The sequence below is a fragment of the Lotus japonicus genome, chromosome 5, assembly GCF_012489685.1.
Source record: "Lotus japonicus ecotype B-129 chromosome 5, LjGifu_v1.2".
In the NCBI taxonomy this organism is placed as follows: Eukaryota; Viridiplantae; Streptophyta; class Magnoliopsida; order Fabales; family Fabaceae; genus Lotus; species Lotus japonicus.
In genome coordinates this window covers 40634140-40650613 of record NC_080045.1, presented here as the reverse complement: position 1 = coordinate 40650613, position 16474 = coordinate 40634140, and the positions used below count along the sequence as shown (strand labels likewise).

The 16474-nt window shown below is 38.1% G+C and overlaps 1 protein-coding gene across 1 annotated transcript; it reads right to left on the bottom strand.

The window, feature by feature from the left end:
* Positions 1 to 500: 500 nt before the first annotated feature.
* Positions 501 to 8257, bottom strand: LOC130717813 (dolichyl-diphosphooligosaccharide--protein glycosyltransferase subunit 2). Its single transcript, XM_057568182.1, has 20 exons — positions 8101 to 8257; positions 7863 to 8004; positions 7480 to 7663; positions 7293 to 7382; positions 7024 to 7086; positions 6745 to 6814; positions 6520 to 6584; positions 6030 to 6084; positions 5204 to 5331; positions 5008 to 5123; positions 4792 to 4861; positions 3801 to 3905; positions 3588 to 3677; positions 3350 to 3498; positions 3043 to 3154; positions 2881 to 2964; positions 2388 to 2468; positions 2069 to 2293; positions 1166 to 1288; positions 501 to 848 (listed from the first exon to the last, which is right to left on the bottom strand). Exons 2-20 carry the CDS (start codon positions 8000 to 8002, stop codon positions 732 to 734), a joined length of 2067 nt encoding a protein of 688 aa, XP_057424165.1. The 5' UTR covers positions 8003 to 8004; positions 8101 to 8257; the 3' UTR covers positions 501 to 731.
* Between the last annotated feature and the right edge of the window lie 8217 nt (positions 8258 to 16474).

Here is a 16474-nt window from a genome sequence, read left to right as displayed (position 1 = left end):
CATGGAAATAAAAAATTTGTATGTATTTTGATATAGGAAATTAAAATCAATTTTGTTATTTTGTTTAGGAATTTTATAGGATGTATTTCAAAATAAATTAAATCAACACAAATCTAATAATTTTTCATTTCTTTTTTTAGTATATATAACTTATCATTAACCTCTTAGAAAAATTAAAATCTAAATTAGGCTAGATGAAGTCTCAGTCTTAAATCCAACCTTAAACTCATTGGAAAACACTCCAATTTAGAAACATTGTTATCCATAAAATCCGGTAATGAGGTACTTACTAACACAGTCAGTGAAGAAAACACAATAGTGACTGTAAATCCATGAACCATTAAGTTTGGAAAAGGTAAGTATACCATGTCATGGTAAGGTAAAATGCTAAAATAAAATACTTATAGTCATTAATAAAGAAATTAACAGTTAAAATTACTTTGTACCAATTTTTAAATCAAGAAAATTTCTCAATTTCCCCTATAAAGTGAGCTCTGAACTTGAGTAAAAACAGATCCAATTGACAACGGCTTTCATTCAGAATAAACCAAGATCAAGTTAAAGCTTTTCTCTTATGATATAACTGAGCTCCGTGCTAAAGGATAAAATTTAGTTCTAAATTTGTCATTAGATAATACAACAAAGGTCCTACAAAATTGGATTAGTACCATTCCATTAAAGGAACAAATCAAATTCCCTTGTCATCTCTTTATAAATAGACCGTTTTTCGTTCATGCAGACTTTAACTTGGCTGATGTATGAGCAAGATGGGAAAGAATCCTGTGTCCGACAAACAACAAGAAAGCTCCCAAAAAACCGAGGGCTTTGAGTGTAGTGAACAGGTCCAGCTGCACAAGTACAAAAATCATAACAGATAAGCACCTACAGAGGAAAAAGTTGGAAGAAACACTGACAATAGTGGCCTTCCAGAAAAGAAATGGAATGGAATGAAATGAACACTTTCTCATTAAAAAATTATGGATCAACGTATCTGTCAGTTAAGGATGTAATATATAATATCAGAGACAATGCTTTTGATTAATAAAAAATTAATTATATTCTACATGCATCAATAGACACCACCAAATAGAAGAACCTGACTTAAACATGTTTAACTGGATCTTTGAACAATATTATGTGAATATAGTATTGCGGGTGGACATACCTTTAACCAGAAAAGTACATAAAGCAACAGAACTGCAGCAATACCGCCATGGAATAGGATGGCAAATGTAGCAGGTACTGTTGAACTGGGGAAATTCTTTAGGTTCACCCCCAAACGTAATAGCTGCAAATGATGTAAAAATAAAAAAGTTAACTACCATCAATGAAGATAGACCAAATCAAAGGAAAATAAAGCAGTTTAACAGCACCAATGCAGGTGCCAAAACAATCCCCTTTCAGTTTGTCTCTTCTAACTTTTTGTAAATGTGAAGCAAAGTAAATATACCAATACAGTTTCAAGCCTTCAGATTGATAATAAACAACTTAAACCTGAGCAACGTAAAGCCACCAGACCAGGGGCCCAGAGGCCTAATTTGATACAGATAACTTGGGTGACTTGAAAGTTTCAAACAACATCTCTCAAATATTACATGATAAACTTTATGGACATTATCCTCGTGTGAGTCATGACTCCAGTAAACATTACTCTAAACTAGAAAGTAGAAATACTGAGGTTCTCAGCAGGTAAAACCCTTTTTCCTTTCCTAAACCATCTCCATTCCCCAAACAGAAATATACCTTAACTGGGAAGAAAGATTCACCAAGAATTTTAAAATCTAAATATTGAGCTCCAAAAACTTACCGAAAATGATAAGAAAATAAAAATAAGGACATTGCTGCCTTACAAAAGTGCTTGTGGACTAAACTGACAAATTAAAGTCATAAAAAGTAAGTTCCCCATAAACATAAATAGCAAGTCTAGTTAACCACACCCCATTTTCTCTTTCAACTTCTCTTTCTTTTCCGATTCTAATCTCCACCGCATTCTCTTAAATAGGTACAACCGTACAACTGAACAAGTACATTTGTACCGCTTAATAGTAAGGATTTTAATAAGACTTACCCCAACCAAAAAGCCAATGAATGGCAAAAGGATCAACCCCAAGAAAGCAAGAGAGAGTTCTTGGGCTGGTCGCTTTTCAGGAACCCTGAAGATGTGGTTAATCTCAGCTTTAGGCCCATATCTTGAGTAAGGATCAACAGGTGGTGTAGGAGGACGTGCTGCTTTCTCAGGTGCTTCTGGAAAATCCAATTCAACATGCCCAAGTAGCCGTAAGAAAGAGTTCTCCTGAAATAAAGTATGTTCACTCAGATTTCCTGTACTATTAGGGGAAGAATGGAGAGAGAGGGGACATTTAAAAGGGGGAGATAGTGCAAGATACCATGACAGTATCACCAACAGTCAGCTCAATGTCATATTTGCCTGAGAGATAGAAAAGCTTCTCCACCAAGCCAAGAAAATCCTACAAGTCAAAGTAACTATGTAAGCAGAAAAAGAAGAATGGGAGGAAGATGACAATCAACAAAAGTTACAGCCTTTCCCAGATACATAAGGGCAAAACCAAAACTAAAAGCAACTATGACAGGACAGCCACGCTCAAAAGCAGTAAAGGCAGGTCAATAGGTCTAACTTAATAGATAAAGAAAAACCGTGTTTCCTTAGAAATGATTAGAGGTACAATATAATATTACCAGTATATAACTTTTCCATTTGATGAAGCACTTGATTTTTATATTGCATGCAATTTACCATGGAGAAATCAGACAAATTCAGGTGTGAAGTGGTTATTTATTACCCAATATAACACACTGAACAAGTGCACAAGTAGAGACATCTAAAACTAGACAATGAAAATGTTAATAAGAGATACTTACAAGAATAATCTCAAACTTCTTGCCGCTATTTCCAACCAAAAAGATGTGTTCAATCATTGTCTCATGTCTCAACTTTAAAAATGCCTGCACAACAACAAAATCCTCAGTAAACAGAGCATTGAAATGACATTAATCAAAAGGGTTTAAAAAACAATTGCAAACCTGATGAGGCTTAAAAATGTGACCATGAGGAGTTTCCAATTGGAAAGAAAACCTCAGCTTCTGCAGGTGGTTAGCTGAGAGTGAAACAGCATCATTTCCAGTCAAATCTAGCCTGCATGGACAAACGGTGAGTGAAATTAACGAACCAAAACCATACACAATGGTTACAAAGAGAAAAACAGCACTGAGATAAATTCATCTGCAACAAGTTCATATTAGAATGACATACTGATAAAAAATCAATGGTATCCTAAATGTCACTGCAGAAAATCTACAAATAGGATATTAAACCAAGGTAGAAACATACGTTTTATGGGTTTCAACACTTCCAAGATCACTGTCCAGAATTGCAATTTCTGCATTGCTAATTTTAATACTTCCAGTGATATATATTGGAACATGGATTTGGCCTCCAGTAGCATAAACTTTTTCACTGTCAGAATCATGAGTCACAATCTACAAAATAGGGTAAAATATTATAATTGATAGGTAGATACAGATATACCTTGACGCAAATGAAAAATAAGTAAAACAAACAGGAATACCTCAAAAACAAACACGTAAGTCCCGACATCCACATTCTTAGGCAGAGCATCCAAGAAATAAAATCCACTTTTCTTGTTATACTGGAGCTCCTGTGTCATGCAAAATAAAGGCACCAGAGATAAGAAAGATTCTCAGGAAACTAAGAGATAGTACAATAGGGGAAAAAATTATTCTCAAGCCTCACTCCTCAGAAGTCAAGACTAGCCACTCACCTTGTTGTCAATTATAGCTGAATCTTTTGCACCAGTGCTAAAAGCTTGGACAAGTTTAACTGTCAGAGGGGGTGCAACTGAACCAAGCACCGTATTTACCCTAACCTGATTAATTTTGTGACATCATTTACCATATATTCTCAACAATACTAAGAAGTAGAAAAGAAAAAATTTGCACAGTTGAAATCTAATACAGTGAATAGACCATAAAGGAAAAGTTAAATATTTGGCTGAATATGTCACAGCCGATATTAACAAGAATGGGGGTTAAATATTAATGTAGAGTTGCATGTACATGTCAAAAAGCAACGGGGAAATGTAATATGATGCAAGGTACAGAGATAATTAATCTTTTCAACGAAAAAACATTAAAAAAATGGGCTAGTTTTACAGACCTATGAAGGCAAAAGAATCCTTACAAGAAATGTGAACTTCTTTGACAAGTAGTTCAGACGTTTGACTCATTAATAGCAAGATTATGGACAGCGAAGGTGGAAACATAAACTTGCAGTATCACTGAGACATAAATGGATTACAACAAAAGGGCTACTATGTCACTGACTATTTTATACTTACTACCTCCGTTCCTATTTAATTGTTCAAAGAGAAGAAACACGCATATTAAGGAGCACAATTAATGGTGTTAATTTTCAGAAAAGTATTATGTTTTCCTATTTTACCCTTTTCCTCATTTATTATTCCCACAAGGGGTATTATTTGGAAAAACATCATTTAATGCTCTCTTGAAATGCTAAGTGGACAGATATATAGGAATAATTTTTTTTCTTCAAAGTGGACAGTTAATAAGGAACGGATGTAGAATCTTTTTGTTAGACAAAAGAAAAATGCCAAATATCATGATAATTGATAAGGTCAAGGATAGAAACCCATTGTACACTATGAATTACTCATTATATCCCATTTTTTATGAGAAAGTAATAATAATACTAGTAAAATAAGGATATTAAAAAGCATTAACATAGTTACACACCTTAACTTGGCCTTTGTTGGTCAATGAATAAACTGTTTCAGGAAGTGACAATATCAATGGGATGGAAATCCTACACCACAATAAGAAATCAAAGTTGCATATTATTGCTGAACATCAAGAAGAGATCAATATATCAACAAAGACTAAACAGCAGAAAAAGGATATATCTCCATAAAGCTGAGACTTAAAATGATAGATTATTCGAAAAGCACTTGCCTGTTGCTCTCTAGAAAAGCTAATGATTCAACTTGATTGAAGAAGTCCTTAGCATCTCCTGGGATTCCAATGCCCAGGAAAAATTTTGCTAAACCCAATATTTTATCCCCCGAAAGCTGAAAAAAGAAAAGCCAAAACATTAAAATTAAATTTTAACAGATTTAAAAAAAGTGGCAATTCCTTACACTCCACTCACATTTATTTTTCCAGAAGTTACAGCAGCAAATGCAGTAACCCCTCGAACAACTGAAGCAGTTGTGGAAAGAGAACCCCAATGCTCGTGTCCACTAATAAGTTTCTCATCAAAATAAAAGGTTCCATCATCTGTAAAATACAATATGATCATCAAAGTCCAGTATGAGGAGTAAAGTATAAAAAATAGTAGGGTTAGTTAATGCAATATACAAATTTAGCAAAAAAAAATATAGAGGGGGATCGGGGAAAAGTGTTTTTAATGCACAAGAGCTTCAAAAAAATCATGTTGCTTGATGTCAAATGAAACTCAGCAAGACAAAAAATGCTCTGATGCAATGTTGTAAACATGCAACAATCTCATCCCTACAGGATAAGTACAATTTGATTGTAAGGAAAAGGACCTTTAGTATTCAAACATTTTGAAGAGATGCATCTACTCTCTTCAGGCTGCTTAGATAAAAAAATAAAAAAATAAAAAAAACTAGGGCACTAAGCTTATCAGTAAAATAAGGCCCTTTAAATGCAACTCACAATCCCACACTATCAGCAAAATAATGATACCTTAGATCTCAAGGAGGTGATTGCAACATAATCAATTTTTAAGCCCATAAAACCAGCAAAAAGAACAAATAAGAATCAAAATGTGACGAAACATAAAATGCTCTAGGCTAAGGTGATAGTTAAAATCCACCACTAACCAAAGAATAAATGCTACAAACGAACACCATGGCTGCTAAACCCATGCTAGTGATTTCTAAATTTATAAACAAACATTAAAAGTTATCACTTTGAATAAGGTAAAACCGTAAAAGCAAAGTTACACATACCATATTTCTCGATGCTGTCAAAAAGCTTCACTATATCATTTTTCACTATGCTGACCTGCGAATATGGAGCTAATATAAGATATTGATAGAAGTGCCAAGACAGTATGTTAGCAAGATGTATCAAAGCAAGAAAAGCATATATGATGATTGATGAAGGCCAAAATAGATATTCACTTAAATGTAGCACTGGCAAGTTTAACTTCTGATTAACTCTATGCCACATAACATACTGTTTATAATGCAAATAATTTCATAAGCATGCATTTCAAGAAAAGCCTGTATGATGATTGATGAAGGCCAAAATAGATATTCAGTTAAATTTAGCACTGGCAAGTTTAACTTCCGATTAACTCTGCCACATAACATACTGTTTATAATGCAAATAATTTCATAAGCATGCATTTCAGGACAATGTATGAAAATTATTCAATTATAGGAGCATTAAAATAGTGAAGCAACCAATATAAAGATTCATATTTCAGAACTTAACCTTATTCTGATCAATTTCAGAAGATGCTAGTGAGATCACTCCAGCTAGAGCTTCAAGTGCTAATCCTGTGAGATACATTATAAGATTAAATTTTCAGTACAGATAAATTGTAGCAATTATAATATTTCAAAGGATCTAATAATGCAAATGCAAGCTTCAGCAAAGAAAGTACTATGCATATAAGAGAGAAATTAAATATCAAAATATTCCCCTACATATTATTACCAGCAGCATAGGTACTTGACTCAGGGTTATCAGAACTGTAGCGCCACCTTCCATCACTTTGGCTTAGAGCCTGCCAACAATGAAGAACATGAAATCATACATGCACATGGCAATTTGAATTACAGATGCAGCAACAACAGTTGTGGTGAACATAGGGGGGAAACTAAAAAAAGTTGGGTGCAGTTCCTATACTAAATCTCCCATCGTCAACATTATGAGATTGAGAAGAAGCAACTCTAGTTCCCATCTTAATTAATAGAGAAAATAACAAAAACAGACCTTGATTGACTGAAAAACTCCATCAGCATCAGCAAGAACTGCATCAGCATTAGAATCCTGATCCTGCATACAAAGAAGGGGCAAACAAAAGCAGGTAAGAAGCAAGGACCGGAATGAAATATGACATTGTAACCCGTAAGTCACAGTTAAGCAAAGAAAAAAAAAAGGCAACATGTCCACTATCTAGAAGCAACATAATATTGGTATGTTCAAAGAATTATGGATATCAAACATGTTCACTAATGCATCATTAAAGAGCAGAGAATTACCTTTATAAGAACCAAACTTCCAATGGAGTAGTATATGTCAAGCAAAGTACTTGCATCAGCGACGGTGGCTTTAAGTTTTGAAGCAACATCCTTTACAAGATTTTATTACAAAAAGCATCAATTCTAGCTATAATAAATAATAAGAACAAATGAACAATGCCCACAGCCGGAAAAAAATATATAATACCTTGAAAGCTTTCCCATCAACGTCGCATTTCAATATGCCATTAAGTTTCAAGGCATAGAACAAATCCTTAAGAGGAGTAGATGACCCCAGATTATCCAACACATTTTGACAAGTAGCCGTGCTCCTCTTGTTATCGATCGCGAGAATCTCAAACACTCTCAATGCCTCATACGCATCTTCTACACTGATAACAGTAGACAACAAACAAAGCTGTTAACTCACCATTAAAATCTCAACAAACAAAATAGTATACACAAAATCTATTGATTTTTTCATGTGCTGTGCATGAATCAGGATCAAAAACAAAGAATTATCAAATTAAATAAAAAATATTCAGCAGGATCAGAATGCAATCAAGGGTTTAATTAGGGTTTGGTTCTGACCTGGTAAAGGATCGATCGAAGAGTGTAGATGCGGCGGATCGGTGAGAATCGGAGATCGGGTTGACGGTTGCGCAGATCGAGAAGGGGAGAAGGAGAAGAAGCAGAAATGCTGCTCCTAAAACGACAGCGTTTGTGGCCATTCCTGCAGAAGAGAAGCGAATGAAGCAATCAATGAATGAATCAGAGGTGTGAAAATTGGATTTGGAAGAAATGAAGGAGGAGAATGGGTGGTGCATACGGCGGAGTGAGCGGAAGAGGAGGAGGAAGAAGAAGATCGGAGAGAGTGAGGGGTTTCACTTCGCAGGCGACGACTTCCACTGATGAAAGTAAATGGAGCTAGCTAGGATATACTCATGTTGCTTTTCCACTCTCCTGCTAGACTTTTCAAAACCGTAAATATGGTTTTAGTCCCTCATAAATGAACAGAAATCCAAATTGGTCCTTATAAAAATTTCGTTCGAGTGATGTCATTTTGGCTACATGTCATGAATTTTGTTGTGTTCCTTTCATACGTGTTCTTTCACGGATCCTACATGTAATTTTTAATTGTTTGTCACCCTCCTCTTTCCATCTTCTTTTTCTTCCTCTTCATCCCCCACTCATTATCGACGAATTTTTTGGTACTGTCTCGAATAAGATTTCGAAACAGTCCCAAATTAAAACGTCATGATATGTGTCAATTCAATTTTTTTGTTAAACGTCACCAAATATTCAATCTTTCAACACCAACATTTTTGGGTTAGGCCGCATCCAAGACCTAATAATGCAACACAATTACTAATTATGCCTCATATCTTTGAGATTTATACTTTGTTTTTATAATCAATAATACCAACATAATTCCATTTCAATGGTTATCTGTTGTGCTGGTATATTCTTTAGATTTGTAAATATGTCAATCTTCATCGAGAACCAAAACTTTAGCCTAGGATGTCACCACTACTACAGTTGCTACTGTTTGTGAAGAAGATGAAGAATAGGGTAAGTTGGTAAAAGGAGTATTGATATTTAAATTTATTTTAGAGTTAAATTTGTAATATAGAGGAGGGGTTTATAGACTCCAGAAGTCACTTAAAAAACTGACTCTAAATCTTGACCCTTGATTTTACTAAAAACTAAAGGCTAAGATTGATACTTAAAAACTCTCATGTGACCCTCTCTCTTTGTGTTTCTGTGTTTCTTATTTGTTCTTCAGTGCGAGCCCATTGAGAATTGAAATGTAAAACAAGAAAAACCTAAATCCCTTCTACGCTGTTATGTAGTTGTCGTGCAATTTTTAGCGTTGAGTCCAGACAAAATAAAATATAAGGAAAAAATGTGACAAAGGCCATACGAACATATGGAATATGAGATACGAAAGGGATTTAAAAAAATTGGGGTCATGAAGGACCTACACTATAAAAGAGAGGCATAGGAATCCCCTGACTAGATGCACTATAACCAGATGGTAAAGGAGGCATAAGCATCCCCTGGCTTAGCGCACCATAACCAGATGGTAAGTTATGGGGTATGCTTGATGTACCATAATATTTTGAAGATGTTAGGTGTGAGTTTGTTGTGCCATAAGCAAATGCAACATTCTCCGATGGGTGAATGGTTTTTAAAGGATACACTCATGCTGCTTGGGTGTTGTTTTGTCATGTTTTTATTGATGTTGGATCTGTTTTCATTCAAACTCATGTGGGGCGTGTTTGTGCTAGTTGGGGGATTGAAGTAGAACCTTCATTTTGAAGGTATGAAAAACGGTAGAAAGGGGGGGGTTTGAATAACGTTTTCAGTACAAAACTTCCACCTTAAAGATTTTGGCAAATCTTTCGAGAACTTAAGTGCTAAAGATAAGAGATAGAAAAGCACACAAGGATTTTATCCTGGTTCACTTGATAAATCCCTCAAGCTAATCCAGTCCACCCGTTAAGGTGATTTCTTCCTTCTTAGAATGAAGGCAATCCACTAATCAGATAAGAGTTACAACTGCACTTGAAACCTACAAGTGACTAACAATTACACTAACTTAGCTATCACTAAGATTCACTCTCTTAGTCTTCTCTAGGATCCGATCAACCTTGATCTCCTAAAGGAATCACCACTAAGATTCACTCTCTTAGTCTTCTTAAGGATACTGACCTACCCGGTCCCTTAAGGAAAATCAAACAACTGTTTGAGGTTGGTGTTTACAAAGGTTTGCTTCTAAATAAGCTAATTGTAAACTCAATGAATTTCAGATGAAAGAAAGCTTAGAATATTTTGAATATGTCTTGCGCGTGTGTATTGCTTCTTCTTAGTTTCTTCTAGCCGCTTCTTTCAATCTTCAGCCTCTATATATACTCCAAGGATTAGGGTTGAGCGTTGCATGGGAAATGCTACCGTTGGAGGGCAGTTCTGGAAAATCCAGCTTCTGCTGTGGCTGAGAACGTTAGGTAGGTCGTCAGGAAGGTACACTTGCTTTTGTACTTGGATAGCGACTTGACCTTTTAACCTAGGAGACTTCTGATCAGGGGAATACTTCATATTGGAACTTGTGAAGCCGGTTGATCAGAGTCAGAGGGAAAGCACAGATCATCTGACCATTGTATCTTCTGATTCTGAACTCAGAGGGAAGAACATGGCCTTCAGAGTTTCTTGCTTCTGGACTTCAGAGTTTCCACTATTCAGCTTCTGGATCTTCAGAGTCTTCTACACCATCAGAACATCTGAACCTTCAGTGTTTCTTGGTTATCAGAACTTCTGGATCTTCAGAGCTTCTAGCGACTGAGTCCACATCAGAGTTTGTATAGCTTCAGAACTTCTGAAGCTTTTCCACTGTTCATACTGAACATGGTGAATGCGAAAGCGTTGCTTGGGTCACTCTTTATACACAGTGCTTCTGATTTGTGTGAGATTGAGTTGAGGTCAGAGCCTGTAAATAGCACACTCAGAAAAACACGTTAGAGTACCACAATTGTTCATATCAAAAGGTTAACTTGTAATCATCAAAACATAGAGTTGTACTACTAGATCAAAACTTGATCTTACAATCTCCCCCTTTTTGATGATGACAAAACTAAGATTTTTGATGAACAATTCTTAAACATTAAACTGAATTTACTCAGAGTTTAGAGATATAGAATAAGACTTATCCTGATGTGAATAGTTTATCTTGCTCATTCTGAATTCAAGTCACTGCTTGATTCTGAGCTTAGCTCCCCCTGAATCTAATACTTGATGAAAACGTTAGTAAAGTCTAGATTCTGAGCTAAATGATGTAAGAGTTCAGAGTGAAAAACTTATGACATAGATGAAAAACGAATAATCAGAGCGCATAAGTGATCAGAGTCAGGGACAAGGTATCAGAGTCTTGGGTATCAGAGTCAACTTAGAGTCACTTCAGAAGAAGTGAAATGTATTCCTTGTATTTGCCCAGTGACACATCTATGGTCATGAAGGTGGAACTCTTAAAATCTCCAAAAGAAAAATAAATCACACTAACACATCTTACACATCAAAAACTGGGTTTACTCCCCCTTTTGTCATAAGCAAAAAGCCTGGGGTGTGAAAAACTTAGCTTGAAGTACAAAGTACTCCCCCTTAGAGAAGGTCTAAGTTTAAAAGAAAATGAAAACGATGTAAGAATCAGAGTTAGGCGAAAATAAATAGAAGAGTTAATGCAAGGGATGAACGTTTACCACCGGTCAAGTGAGTAAATAGAAGGGTCAGTTACCAAGAACTTAACCTCGAGAAACTGTAAGAGCATTAACTTTCAGAGAGAAAGTGAAGCCTATAAAAAGCGTTGGAGAGAAAGGTAAGCTTCACACCTCGAATAATTTTCAGTAAGAAGAAAAAAAAATGGCATCATACAACGTAGCACTAGAAGAGCTGAGGAAGAAGGCCTTTGAAGAGGACTTGTTCCTGAACATCAGGCATCCAGAGGGTGCAACTACCATCGCGGAGCTGACACGGACACTGCTGGAAGAGGACTTGCGTCCAGAGTTGGAGAGAGACCTGAAGGAATTTCTTGCCTTCGTGGAGGAGGTGCAAGAACTCAGCCGGCTTGAACTCAAGCTGCTGGAAGAGAAAGAGAGTTTGGAAGAGAAGCTCAAGACTTCAGAAGAGGTTCTGGAGAAGGATGAGCTAAAGATCAGGCTCAGCAACATCCAGCATGTACTGGAGCGTCTGGAGAAGGATAGGTCAGAGCAGCGCCAGGAGTGCAGAAGAATGAGGAGAGATCCTCCATTCTAGACGTTTTAGAGAAGTGATGTATGATGTAAACACAAAAAGATTATGAATAAAACGAGATTTTTGCAAACATATGTGACACAAATATATAGATAGGATATGCATATATAATCACAAACGAATAGAATAGAATAAGTAAATAAAAATAAAAAGAAACAGAGTTTGAATAAAATAACGTTAAATAAAAAGAAGGAAAAAGAAGAGATCCTAAACTAAGGTTTGTCAGTGCGTCGCAGAAGTTCCATCATCATTTGCTTCATCTCAATCAGCATGGATTCATGAGTATCAAGACGTTGTTCCATGATGTCGAGTCTGGATGAGCTTGTCTGAGTAGAGCTGGAAGGAACATTCTGAGCAGCTTGAGGATCTGGAATGGAAGCAGAAGCAACAGGAGTAAACACAACTGGTGCAAGTCGTTCTGCCTCAGCCTCAGTTTCAAGACGCTCTGCCTCAAGTCTAGCTTGTTCAGCTTGAGCTGCTGCTTGACGTGCAGCTTCTTCTGCCTGTTCTTGCTTTCTCTTGGCTTCTTCAATAGCTTCAAGAAGCTTATTTCTCTGTTCTAATTCGTGAAGAGCCACCCTTCTAGCAAGCCTTTGCTTTGCAGCCTCAATGCTCTGACTGCCCTCTGCATGCAGGAGCTGCATCATAATCGGAACTTGAGCCACTAGCCAAGTGCTCAGATTGTTCCACTCATCAGCCACATTGTCAGCATTCTCACTGAGATCAGTCTGACCGTGCACATTGCGGAGCCTCAAAGAGGCTTCATGATAGAAAATATTGATGCACTCAGAGAGAGATGTGGGTTGAAGGTGAGTATAGGGAATTATGGAGAGGTTGGGTTCAGGAGAGGCTGGGTGATTGCTGCTATGAGCTTCAGAGGCACCTTGTGGAGAACCAATGTTAATCATGGGAGCATTGGGTTCAGAGGTTCCAACGTGAGGGTCTGAAGTTTCAACCAGAGGGTGAGGTGATCTAACCGAGGATTGGTTAGACACAGATTGTGCAGGTTCAGGGTCTGGTTGAACAGGCTCATGTTGGTCAGGGACAGGGTGAGCTTGTTGAACTAAGGGGTCTGCCTCTTGGATAGGATTAGCCAAGATAGGTTCATCTGGGTCAACTAGACGTTCAGGTCTAGGGCCAGGATATCTCCTAGGGCTTGGACAGGTAAGGTAATACTCTTCCAAGGCAGATACCTTTTCTTTTCTAACCTCCATGAATTTTCTAATTGATTCAGAGGTATTGGAGGGAGGAGAGTCAATAACATTGATTGGGAAGGATACAGATGTAAAGGCTGTTGATGAGTTTGTATCCGTGGTTCTGGCAGCAGGACGTGCTGATGCTCCGGGAGCAGAGTGATCAGACGTTCTGGGTTGTGGTTCTGTTTGGTTGGGCTCAGGTTGGTCTTGGACGATTGGTTCAGAGGATAATGGGTCGTATGGAATGGTAAGGAGAGAGGTTGGATCTTCTGACCTAGAGGTTGGGTTCTGAAGCAAATTCCAGAGTGGTGCTTCAGTAGGAGAAGGTTGAAAGAAAGAGGATCTTGGGGAATGTGGTGGAGAGGTGGTTTGTTTGGCTAGCTGGGATTCAGGAATAGGAGTGAGGGGATTTGAGGAGTGTTGGAGTAAGGCAGAAATAGGAAGTGCATCAAATAAATTCAAATCATCATCAGAGGCAAGTGCAGGCTTACTTGAATGTGCTGATGATCGAGTCACTCTGGCAGGAGGTTCAGTCCTTCTGACCACTGCAGCAGCTGGTTCCACCCGAGTAGGCTTCACCACGATTCTGACTTTCTTCTTCTGCTTCTTCTTTGGAGGACCATCCTCACTATCACTATCATCACCATCATCAGGCTTTCTCTTTGTCTTCTTGACCAGAGGAACATCAGATTCCTCAGAAGATTCGTCCAGAACCATCTTCCTCTGAGCTTTCCTCTTGGGAGGAGAAGGAAACTCTGGAGCTGGTGGTAGTCTGCTGACGAAATCATCAAGGTCGATTTCGAAACCTTGAGCCCTGAGGTCTTCAACATAGCATCTGATGGCTTCAGGATGGTCTGCTTGTGTCCACAGAGGGTAGTCATTCAGAGGCATCCTTCTGCTTCTGATGTCAGAGGATGTATCTTCACGAGCAGGAGCAATCTTCTTCTGGATTAAGCCCATCTTCTTCAAGGAGTTTGCAGTGAAGACATCACTGACAATTGTGCTCAAATCCTCTGTGCAACCAGCATTGATCAAATCTTGCACCAAGTTGCTTTCAATGAGAAAGTCTGAGAGCAGCCTCCCAAAAGGGATATATTTGATTGCAGACTTGATGGAGGCGGTGGTGCGAGACTTCCTAATGCATTCCTTCAAGTAGGAGAACAGGAAGTAGGGAAGGCAGATCTTCTCCTGATCTTGGATGAAGAACAACATCGCCTTCTGGTTGAAGTTGATGTAGTCTGGAGAACTGCCCTTCGGTCGCTGATTGATGCAGTTGAGCAGGATCTTGTGCCAGATCCTGAGTTTGGGATGAAGATCCATCACCTTGTAACTCGTCTTGCCCGATTTGAAGGTGGTGTACAGGGCCTTGTTGACTTTGTCTTTGGTGCTGGGTTTCAGCTTGGATTCCGTCAGTTGGAACCGATACCCATAAGCAGTTTCTGCTCCTAGCAGATTCACGAATGACTTCTCAGTGATGATGATCTTCCTGCCAAGAATGTGAGAGACCACTTGAGTATCATCGCAGTCTGCGTGCTTCCAGAATTCCTTTACCAATTTCTCATATACCGGTCCTCGAAGTCGGTTGAAATAATTTCCCCAACCTTGAGCTTGGACTTCAGGACGAAGATCAAACCCATTTGCAGCCAGGTTGTCGAGGTCGAATCTCCATTCTGCTAGGACTTGGAGTTCCTCAGGAGCAAATACGCAGTGAACGGCACAGCCCCGTTCTGCAATTGGAACAATCTGCTCTTGAACTTGAACTTGTTCTTGTGCCGGGTTTTCAGAGCCCCTTTGACCCGTTGCCAAACCAACTTCCATGTGAGGGAACTGAGGTGCATCTGCAGTAGATCTTCTGGTTTGTCTCACCATTTTGAAGAGGTTGAAGGTTTGAGGTAGAAGATGAAGTTTGAAGGATGAAGAGAGATCGAGAGAGAAATCAAGAAAGAGGCGGTTTTGAAAAGCAGAGAGTGCGAGAGTGAAAACCGGAAGTGAACGAGAACGTGTGTGTATAGTGGGTTTTATCAAATAACCGTTGTTGATTCAAAAAGCACTTTAAGATCAACGGTTGAAAATTAAAGATAGATAGTAATAGTAAAATACACAATCACACACAGGAGATAAGCATATCTACACGCAATCATAACAGACTGTCACACGGGCACAAGGAATTATGCATCAGAAATTCTGACACACGTGTTGTTGTCTCAGCTTCAGAGTCAGTACCAGTGGGCACACACACTCTGATTGAGTTACCTTCTGGACTAGACATCTTCTGATCAAGAAGTATCATAGTCAGAGGTTCTGATCCATCTTCACTCTGGACAAAAGTCCATGTTTAGATTTTTCAGAATAAAATTAAATCTATCCTCTGCTAAGGGCTTTGTAAAGATATCTGCCCATTGATGGTCAGTATCAACAAACTTCAGAAGAAGTACGCCCTTCTGCACATAATCTCTAATGAAGTGATACTTTACCTCGATGTGCTTTGCCCTTGAATGCAAGATAGGATTCTTACTCAACGAGATTGCAGCAGTGTTATCACAATAAATTGGGATATTGCTCTCAAGGATCTGATAATCCTCCAGCTGATGTTTCATCCAGAGCATCTGTGTGCTGCATATTGCTGCTGAGATATATTCTGCCTCTGCAGTTGATAGTGCAATGGTTGATTGCCTCTTGCTTGCCCATGAGACTAGATTGCTTCCCATAAATTGACAATTTCCAGAAGTACTTTTTCTCTCTGTTCTATCTCCAGCATAATCAGCATCACAATAACCTGAAAGCTTATACTCTGATGTTTTCTTATACATCAAGCCAAGGTTAGTGGTGCCTTTCAGATACCTTAGGATCCTCTTAACAGCAGTTAAGTGGGTTTCCCTTGGATCTGATTGGAAACGAGCACATAAGTGAACACTAAATAATATGTCTGGCCTAGATGCAGTTAAGTATAGAAGTGAACCTATCATTCCACGATAGAGCTTCTGACATACTTTACCACTTTTATCTTCTTTCTCCAAAATGCATGTAGGATGCATTGGAGTCTTGGCCACTGTAGATTCCAGCATATTGAACTTCTTCAGAAGTTCTTTAGTGTACTTGCTCTGATGGATATATGTTCCTTCTGGTGTTTGATCAACTTGTATTCCCAGAAAGTACTTTAATTCTCCCATCATACTCATCTCAAATTCAGCCTGCATCATCTCA